General features: G+C 48.8%; 1 protein-coding gene and 1 pseudogene across 1 annotated transcript in view; both read left to right on the plus strand.

The window, feature by feature from the left end:
* The window catches only part of RASA3 (RAS p21 protein activator 3), a 111,604-nt gene that overhangs the window by 40,655 nt on the left and 60,352 nt on the right, over nt 1-10,597 (plus strand). Inside the window, exon 3 of the mRNA XM_003799977.3 lies at nt 8,389-8,492. Coding sequence (XP_003800025.1) covers nt 8,389-8,492 — 104 coding nt within the window. The remainder of the gene's footprint in view (nt 1-8,388; nt 8,493-10,597) is intronic.
* LOC111728485 lies at nt 7,186-7,283 on the plus strand (annotated as a pseudogene).

The raw sequence follows: 10,597 nt of genomic DNA on the forward strand, positions 1-10,597 counted from the left end.
ATAGGCGCCAAGCCTCCATATTTGTTTTAAAGCAAACAAATTCACATCATCAGGGAGTAAAAAAAGACAGGGAAATTTTAAAAATTTACACAGAAATGTAATTATGAATCAACTTACTGTGAAAAGTAATATTGTACTGGGATATATATGCTAACTTTGGGGGGAAAGGTTAAGGGCAATTAATAGGGAGATTGCACAGAGCCCTCCAGAATGATGTCCTGTCCCCAGCCTGTGCTGTAGGGTCCCCGCCTGGCCCCAGGAGCTGTCTGTCCCCCCACCCCCACCTCCTGCCTCCCAGCTTCCACCTCCTGCTTTTTACCTCCAGCCTTCCAGCAACTCTGATGGAGTCTCCTGTGGGGCAGCGAAGCTCCAGGCAGAGTGTGCCTTGTTCTGCTAACAGGAGCTGAAGCCATGGTGCTGTGCACCAGAAACACTCCAGGAGAGCCTGGCCATCTGTCATAATGGAGTGGTTTAAGGACCGAGGCGGGTTTTGTAGCCAGTGCAGACATCCAGGCTCTGGCCATAACCCAACACCTCCAGGGCAGCTCTAATTTGCAGGCCCTCGGAAGTCCTGGAACAGCTAAGCGCTGCATGTGGAGACAGTGGCCCATGGTCGAGGTGGGGCCCTGGCCAAGGGAGATTGTGGGGACTTGCTGTGGCCTTCCATTTCTGTGGCATTTCCTAGAAATATTTGCCATTGGGAAAATGAAAAAAATGTAACTGTTTGCCAATGAGTAGTTTCTATGGGAGGTCTTGGGAAGCAGTTCTGGGCTCCCTGTGACAGTACTCAAGGGCACTGTCCCACTGAGGCAGTGGATATGGCCAAGGTGGTCTTGAGCTCGGTCCTGCTCTCCAAGTCCTGGACATTGTCTCAGCACCTCAGTAAAACAGTACCAGCCCCCACCTGCTGTTGCTGATCCAGCCCGGAAGGTGGGGACAGCCCTGTGCTGTGTGTGGCCTTGGTGACTAGAATTACATCACACTCAAATTGCCCTCTTGACTGCTGTCCTGGCTCACTGTTGACAGGGACAGAGCTGGGTCAGGTCTGTCCTCCTAGATCAGGCCCCCCATGACCTGCTTGGCCTCTGGCCATCTCAGGGCTGCATCTCCACTTTGGGTTTTGGGAAACGCCCACCCCATTTGTGGCTCAGGTAACCTGATGCTCCTCAATGGGCTTCCACTGCCCTGAGCTCTGCCCTCTCTGTCTCCCTCCATTCAACCACTTGGCCTCCCCCTACTGAGCCTTGCTATGCACAAACTTGCATTCCCAGGGCCCTTGCCCTTGCTGTCCTCTGCCTGGACCTCCTTGCCCAGCTCTGTAGGAGGCCTGCACTCTCCCCTAGTGCTGTGTCCTTTATTTCATTTGTTGCTGTACCCAGAGTCTGGCAGGGCATGGGAAGCTTGAGTGTCTACTGAGGAGAAAAGGAACCTTTGGTCTGGTTGCAGTTTCTAGGTCCAATGTTCCCACCTGGCAGGAGCTGTGGAAGGTGTTGGGGGCAGGCAGGGTGTGCCCTGGTGGGTGCCTCCTGCTGTACTCGCAGCAGAGTAGAAGCAGCCCCTGACCGGTCCTTGGTGGGTGGGCCTGTCCTGGGGAAAGGACCTGGCAGTCTGAGGCCTTGGCCTACAGGCCAGCAAAGTGTCTCTGCAACCCCAAGGCTGTGCCCTATGAGGGTGGTGTTTTTGTGAGACTGAGAGAGGATACTCACGCTTCACAAGGCCTCACTGAGACTCTGGCCTCTGCTCTGAAGCTTCCACCTTGGGGCCTTCCCCTGGGACAAGGGCTGTGTGGACATTTGTGCTCTCCTAGTTCGGGCTTCAGGGATTTTTATCATTAATTTTTACTTTTCTGTGCTTCCAGAGCCTTTCCAGTGGGGGCCAGAAGTTCCCCTAGCCCATGTGGATTTTACTAGGGGCTCAGACTGGGGACAAACTACTGCACAATCCTCAGGGTTCCACTGTTAGGCCTGTGTGGTAAAGACTCATTTTTTTTTTTTTTTGGCAGTTTTGGCTGGGGCTGGGTTTGAACCCACCACCTCTGGTATATGGGGCTGACGCCCTACTCCTTTGAGCCACAGGCGCCACCCTAAAGACTCAGTTTTAAGGGGCTTAGAGAGGCTGTTAACTCCCACTTCCTGCTCCATCTTAGGGAAGGATTTTATGTTCTTACTGGGGTGTTTCACAGAACTTTTGGGCTCAGGAAAAATGGTCCAGTGCCTTGAGAGGACAAGACCCGGTTTCTATAGTTGCTGGTTTGCAACCCTGCCCACTGCACCCACCTGGACCTGGAAACTGAAGGTCAGCATCGTCCAATGCCCTCAGGCCTGTCCTCTGAGCGGGGTGAGAGGTGGTAAGGAGTACTTGTTGGGATGGTGAGGATGTCTGGGTGCTGGTCTGATGGCATCTAGACTTAGGTCCAGACCCTCAAATGGACATAGCCCCCAGGCCCTAGGACCAGCGAGGCCCAACAGAACTTTCTGCAGAACTGGAAATGGTCTCTATCAAGTGTTCTGTGCAGTGTGGTGTCCATAGGTCACAAATGGCTATTGAGCAACTGAGGAACTGGATTCTACATATAAATTAATTTTAATTACTTTAAGACTCAAATAGCCATTGGCTATTGACTGCTGTGGAAGGCACAGTGTAGGCGGGGCAGGAGAGAGCCAAGGAAAGCTGTCCTGAGGTAGGGTGGGAACGGCACCAACAGTGAGCCTCACGTCCTGGCGTGGCTGGAGTGGTGGCATCATAACAGCAACAAGAATGATTTTCAGCTGAGGCTGTGTGGCTTCTATGATGCCCTGGAGGAGGGAGGGAGTTATGCTCACCTTCACCTCCTCTGAGGCTCCGTCAGCCTGCCTCAGCCAGGCCCTGTCTTCCTCAGGACCAAGGAGGCACATGTATGTTTATGTAGCATCTCCACCTCCTGCCTGAACCCAGTGAACCAGCTGCACACCTGGTTGGCATGGTTGGGCAGAGGTCATGTGGATTCTAGTCTGTGGGTTCATTCTCAGAGAAAAGCTCCCAGTGACTTCTCTGAACTTTCTTTTGGGGTGTTTTGCATTCTTCTAGAAGTTTCTTCAGAGCTACCTGGCCATGGTGAGGTGGCTTTGGGTTTTGGGCAGGCTCTGTGCTGAGACACTGTGGGTGGTATCCTTCCTTGAGGGCCTCCACTCTGCCCAGAACTGCCCTTCCTACGGCCCCTGCCTGCCTCAGGTACCCTCTGAGTGGTCTTCCCCACCCTCCTGCTTAAACCTCTTTGAAACAGACGACCATATTTTGTGTTTCTCATTGTGCAAAGCTCTGTCTCCTGGGTTCAACCTTTGCCCTCCCTTACACCCTGCTCACTGCAGGGACGAGGGACGAGGGCCAGGCCTGACCCAGCAGCTACCCGATGGGTGACCCAGCTATGCACTTGCTGACATGCATTTCCTAAAAATTCTCGATGACTCAGGTTAAATAATGACTTTATTGGTTTAAATTCAAGTTTAACATTAAAATATAAAAGCTATATGGAATAGGAGAAAACACATTAAAACAGGTAAATGGATTTGTATACTTCTACCTAATGGGCACAATGTAGGGGTATGTGGCACACCTCCTGGGGGCAGGACACAATTGTAACAGTGACCTTACTTAACAAATGCAAACATTATAATCTAAGCATTTGTACTCTCATATTAATCTGAAAAAAAGTAAATAAAATTAACTTTCCCACTGATAAATGCAAGCATACAAACAAAAACCCACCAGGAATTGGAATCACTAGAAAAAAGAAAATCTGAGACGAGCAGCCAAACGCTCACCTACTGCCTGTGTTTGGGCCACAACTGTGGCTCCAAGATTCTCAGCTGCTAATGCAGAAAGTGGAATGTGATTAATTACGAAGTGTCCATTCAGAGGAGGAGAGGCATGCCTGGTGGTCCCAAGGACCCAACTCAAGTTGCCAATGAGTTCTGGACAGAATCCCACTGGGAGCTGGAGGTGGGGTGCTGGTCCCTCCCTCCAGTGCAGGAACAAGGTTTCTGAAGCTGTTTTTGAGGAATTCCATGGTAAAAGCTGGGAGGTAGCATCTTGTGCCTCACAGATAGGCTCCTGGTTAGTCCGAGAGCATCTCAAGCCCTTGGGGCTGCAAGGCCAGAGGGCTCCATGCTGAGCGCTTCTCGCCAGGACACTGCTCATTGCTGGGGCCAGGAGGCTTCAGATGGAGGCTGCTGGACTCAGGGAGGGTCCAGTGAGCTTTCAGGTGGTGCTGACGCTCTTCTAGGGAAGCCAAGGTGTCTAAAATGCATAATGAACTAGAAACCCATTCAACATAAAGGAAGAGATAAAAATAGCAGGAAGAGGATGCTAAGAGAAAACATGGGAACTCCATGAAACCCCCACAGAAGACTAAACTTAGTCCTTTTTCAGTTTAAAGGTAATTTATGGCAATAGAGCATGCCTCAAACCAATGATCTGAGTCACAAGATTAATTTGGTTGACAGACGTTTGTGTTTGAGGGTGGCCCACTTGTCCTGGCCCTGAGTAGGGCTGTGGGCACCTGCTGGTGAGTGTAGGCATGGTGAGGAGCTCAGCTGGAAGGAGAGTGTCTAGCTACGGCTGGCCCCTCTCTGGCCCCAAGCAGTCCCTTGCCATCCAGACACTGTGCCCAGCTCTCCTAAGTCCCCATCAGGAAGCTTGGGAGGGGACAGTAGGACTCTGATCCCAGGAATGTTTCCTGATGGTGCAGGCTTATCTGGAGTGGCTGAAAGGGGCCAACTGGCCCAAAGGGACTCTGGTAGCTGAAGCAGGGTCCCCCTGAGGGCCAAGGGCAATGCTGCCCAGTTAGCAACTGCCTCTGTCCAGGATGAGGCCTGAGGCAGAGCTGAGCAGACTCTTGTCACCCGTGTGTGGCCTGGGCCACCACTTAGGCCTTTGGTACCTTGGCATCCATCCCTGTTCTTTGGGGTGGTGACAATGTGTTGGAAGGATTGAGTGCCCTGTGTGCAGTGTGTGTGCTGTCTGTGCTTGCCGCCATCACCCTACTGCAGCTCATGTGTTATACACACAGTGCACACATCACACATGTGGCACATACAGTGCATACATCACACATGTTGCACATATTATACATGGAGCACACACATCACACATGTACACACATATGCACGCGCAGCATACATCATTCACCTGCTGTACATGCAGAGCACACATTGCACACACATTGTACACACAGTGCACACCTGCAGTTGAACCTGCTCTCATTTCCCCCGCTGACATCCTCTGGGTGAGGATGGCACAGACTGTGGGGTCCTAAACGTGTGTGGTGGGGACCCAGTGAGGGAGGCAGCATGACGCTGTCTCACTGGGCAGGTGACCAAGTGACACCTCGAGGCCTTGGGTAGCTCTGAAGCCATTGTGGCTTCATAGCAAATCTGCATTTGGAGGGGGTACTGCACGCCTGCTTGGGCCACTCTGTTCGTGCATGTCTTGAGTCCCTGGTAACTGGTTCTGAAGTTTGTCCCCGTGAATGTGTGGCTTCCTTCTCCCACAGCTGAACCTCCAAATCGGGCAGTTATAGCAAGTGCCCCAGATGTGGGAGTGCACCTCGGGAGGTCAGGCCTATGGCAGGGGATTTGGGCCCTTGCTTTTCTGAGCTCCCTCAGAAGCCAACACTGAAAGACTAAGCTATGGAGACCCAAGGCTGGTTTTGGACACATTTGTGTGCCACAGCTGTGTCATCACTTCAGTGCTGATAACCCTGAGAGTTGACGTGGCAGTAGAGAAGAGCCCATTTCATATTTTTTAATAAAGCTCGTGTCCTATACGTTATTATTAAGTATTAATGCGAGCCCCTCTTTAATTAATGTGTAGCAGCTTTTGGTTGTTCTTAGGGGCCAGTACTTTGGCAGGGGTCTTGTTGTGGGTGCTGATGCTTGCTCATGTTCCCTTTTTTGGGTTTAAAGGTTGGGGGTGGTTTTTCCTAGGGGCCAGGGATGGGCCTGTGGAGCACTGTCCCCATTCAGACTGATGCGAGTGAGCTCTGCCTGGGAGCGTATGTGAACCTGTATGTGGGGGTCCTACTCTGAGAGCTGTTCATCTGCTCTATACCACAAAGCACCTGTGGTTTTATGCGGGCAGGGTCCTGTGAGGGTGAGGAGTATGTGCACATTGGGCTTTGTCTTTGTGTGTGGGGGGCACATCTGCTCACATGCTTGCCCACACACGAGTACATACACACTTCCACTCTCTGAGTCTCTGAGAAACCAGGGTGGTTTCTCCTGGGGGGGGGGTCTGGTAACATCAGATGCTGGTGTTGTGCAGGTGGGATGTGCAGATGCAGGTGGGTCCAGGGAAGGCTCATCTGAGTTAAGAGACAGTATGTGTAAAAGAAATGTGATTTTATAATAAGTGTTTTTTTTCTAGAGACGAGGTTTCACCAGGCTGGAGTACAGTGGCTGGCTATTTATAGGTGGGACTGCAGCTCTCTGCAGCCTCGAGCTCTTGAGTAGCTGGGACTGCAGGTGCATGCCATTGTGCCCAGCTAAATGTGTTAAACTAGGACACTGTTACTGGGAAATCTGTAGACATTCTGCCTTCATTGAAAGACAAAATGATGTTCCTTTTTGCATTTAAATGAAGACTTCTCAGTATCCAAAGTGCTGAAAACTCTTTAAGCATCTTAGGTCTCCCTTTGAAGATTTTGTTTTCATTATAAAGAACTGGTTTTCTAAACTTTACCCCCTATTTGAGAAAATTATAAAAATTATGAAACCAGTGAGATCCAAATGACAGTTGGCTGCCATGGAGCTGGTCTGAAGAGTCATAGGTGAGTGTTGGGTGGGCTCCCTGCTCTGTCCCTTCCATAGCCCAAGTGGCTGCAGGGGTTACCCCAGCCTGAGGTCTTGTATCATCTGCATCTCCTGGTTTAATTTTTATTTCCCAGTGGCATTTTTCATATACTTGTTGGCCATTTGTCTTCTTGGTGATATATCTATTAAAATCTTTTTCCCATTTTAAAATTGAATTGTCATCTTATTGACAGAGTTAATAAACTCTTATTGCTAGAGTTCTTACTACATATATTCTGGATACAAATCCTTTATCAAGATAACTGATTTTCAATTTTTTCCTGCAGTCTGTGTTTTCATTTTATTAATGATGCCTTTTAAAACATAAAAGTTTTAAATGTTTTTAATTTTGATGATCATCACTTCTTGGCCTTTTGGCTAAGATCAAGTGTAGTATCTGTTCTTATCAGTTTAATTTCAATGGTCTGATTTACTAGTTTTTTTCTTTTAGCAGTTGTGCTTTTGATTGATTTGATTTCTTATACAAGAAATATTTACCCAATTCCAGGTTATAGATTTGTTCCTATATTTTCTTCTAGGGGACTTATAGGTTCAGTCTTACATTTAGGTGTGTGCCCCATTCGAGTTAAGCCTTATATGTGGTTGAAGTCAGGGTTCACAGCCATCGCTTGGCTGGAGTCACTTCTGGTCCCAGCTCCATTTACCTTCCTGTTGCCTTCTAACCAAATGTGGCTGCTGCTTCAGTTTCCCCATGAATAAATTACTCGTTTCCTGTTTTGGACCTTAGCTATAAATGTGCATAAAAATGGAATTACATCAAATTTTATATTAGTTGTATGTGTGTATAAATTGTAGTTATCACTCAATTTCCTAAACAGCTAACCAGACCCGGTGTGGTGTCATTTTTGGCATGAACCAGCACTTCCTATCCTGGCCTGTGTTGCCAAGAACAATATGAAGGTTTGTTTGATGACAAAGCCCACTGGCATTTTGCCTCTTGATTAGGGTTTGCAGTTTATTTTAAGTCTCTGCATTGCTGCTGTTTTTGTGGGTGACTTACACATGGGTAGAATGAGCCATGGACTCCACACAGAGGGTAAGCTGTGGCGGGGTCCTCACTCTGCGGGAAGTGAGGATGGCAGCTTAGTGAGGATTTTGCACCATATTCTGGGGGAAAAGAGCAATGTGGAACACTAAGATTTACTTTCAGTGCACAAAGTAAGTCATCACCTACCTCAAACCAGTCACCTTCAAAACATTGTGATTGTCCTGGAGTGTTTGTGCTAAACTTGAACACATACTATACAATGGAAACTGTTTTGTTAATGACCACATTGAGGTTGAGGTTTCTGGTTTTCTTAAGCTGCCAACCACACCAACTACAGAAACTCACATGTTCACCCAGAGGCCTGCGACCAGCGTGTTCATGAAGGTGTTTCATGGTCTGCTTGCTGGAAAGTCCATTTTTACCCTGATTGAGGAGCTGCAATTTCATGTCTCACATGTGAACCGCCATGCAGTGTTTTTATGGCATGTGTAAAAACAAGATCACATGTGTGCCGGTGGCCAGCACTCTAATGTTGTGCTTTTATCTGTTCAGCCCTTTCTATGGAGAAGACTTCTACTGTGAGATTCCTCGGAGCTTCCGTCACCTATCATTCTACATTTTCGATAGAGATGTCTTCCGGAGGGATTCCATCATAGGTAGGTACTTGGATGGGGATTTTCTTTCCTTTCTGCCACTTCTGCATAGGATCTCATCCTTCCAGAGGTGGAGTCTCCCCTCAACCCCCTGCCCTGGGCTAGGCCAGAGGGAAATATTCGCATTTCAGTCTGGAACCCCATGGAGGCATTGTGTGGATGCCATAGCCCTCAGGGGTCAGTTGTGGCATGGCAACAGCCTTGGTCTGTGTCTCCTGCCCCAGTGGCCACCAAGTCCATCAGTGCTGACGAGCTTCACAGCAAGTGCTCACATAAGCAGAACATGCTTCCCAGGCTCCCTGGGCCTGTCTGCAGGGGGGCCTTTGTGGGATATGAGACCTCTCTCCTCATGACCAGGCTGCTCTCCCTAGACTCCTGTCTCTGGCCATGGTGTGGACAAGGGAAGGCCCTGAGGGGCACTGGCAGTGGACACTCACTCTGAGTCCCTCCTTGGCTGCTCGTCTTTATTTTAATGCACGACTCTCAGTGTGAACCCTAACCTCTGTTGTTTACCTCTCTATTTGAAATGTGTTCCCATCAAAGGTGTGGTGAGACTTGACAGTCTCTTCCTTAATGGCCTAAGAGCCAGGGATATGGCTAGGGCCTGAGTCCAGTAGGCAGTGGGTATGGGTGGCATTGTCACACAGGGCCAGCACTTCCCTGCACTCAGTAGTGCAGGGCCATGAGCATCCATTGCTTAGAACCTCAGTCTCCACAGGTGGGAACCCTCTAGTGTGCAGTGCTCTCTGAGGTGTGCGGTGTTCTCTGAGATGTGAGATGCTCTCTGAGGTATGTGGTTCTCTTTGAGGTCTGTGGTGTTCTCTCCAAGGTGAATGGTGTTCTCTGAGGAGTGGGTAGTACCCTCTGAGGTATGCGGTGCTCACTGAGGTATGTGTGGTGCTCTCTCTGAGGTGAGTGGTGCTGTCTCTGAGGTTTGTGTTGCTCTCTGAGGTATGTAATGGACTTTCTGAGGTGTGTGTAGTGCTCTCTGGTGTGTGTGGGATATTCTCTGAGGTGTGGGGTGGTCTGTTCAAGGTGTGTATGGTGCTCTCTGAGGTCTGTGTGGTGTTCTCTGAGGTGTGTGTGGTGCTTTCTGAGGTGTGTATGGTGCTCTCTGAGGTATTTGGGGGTGTTCTCTGAAGTGTGTGATGCTCCCTGAGGTGCGTATGGTGCTCTCTGAAGTGTGAGTTGCTCTGAGGTGTGCAGTGCTCTGAGGTATGTGGTGCTCTGAAGTATCCTGTGCTCTCTGAGGTGTGTGATGCTCCCTGAGGTGTGTGTGGTGCTCTCTCTGAGGTGTGTGATGCTCTCTGTAGTGTGTGGTGCTCCCTGAGGTTTTGAGGGCTGATCTCTGAGTTGTACATGTGCTCTTTGTGGTGTGAGGTGCTCCCTGAAGTTTTTAGGATTCTCTCTCAGAGGTGTTAGCATTTTATGGGGACTTCTGGGGAGAATGAAGCACAACAGAGCTATGGGTCCCTCTCTGTGGAGACTTGAAGGGGGAGGACCTCAGGGAACCTTTCTCCTGCTGTCCCAGGTGGAAGCTGTAGCTACTGTCAGGGTAGGTCAGGTGGCCAGTATGTTGCCCGCTGTGTATATGGACAGCCTCCTGTGGCCCTTCTGAGCACCTCTGTGTGTAGATGAGCAGCTTGGTGGAGAAGGGACCCCACATACTATGGTTTGCCAAATGTGTGATAGCAGTTCTAAAAGTGATAACTGAAATAAAATTTAACAGAAACTTAAAAAAAGAAAAAACTTCCTTAAAACAACAGAATCTTTTTAAGGAAGAGTAAAAGACCAAACCTAAAGAAATGAGACCTCCCATTAACCTTGAGAAACACCCTATACACAACAGACATACCAAAGAATGTGAAATGTTTAAAAATAAAATCCTAGCCTGTGTCACTGCACTTATGAATTATGCATTCATAATGCTTCATACTATGAGACACACAACAAAAGTCTTGCCCTCAAAATAGTCTCTCTTGGTATATTTCGAACTTAATATGATTTGATAGAATTACTAAAAATAAAAACAGCTGAAATATACTTTGAATCAGCTTATTCTAAAGGATAGCTGAAGTGTTTTTTCCAAAGTCTCAAAAAAAAAAAAA

The sequence above is a fragment of the Otolemur garnettii genome, unplaced genomic scaffold (assembly GCF_000181295.1).
Source record: "Otolemur garnettii isolate 467f Iridium unplaced genomic scaffold, OtoGar3 scaffold00161, whole genome shotgun sequence".
In the NCBI taxonomy this organism is placed as follows: domain Eukaryota; kingdom Metazoa; phylum Chordata; class Mammalia; order Primates; family Galagidae; genus Otolemur; species Otolemur garnettii.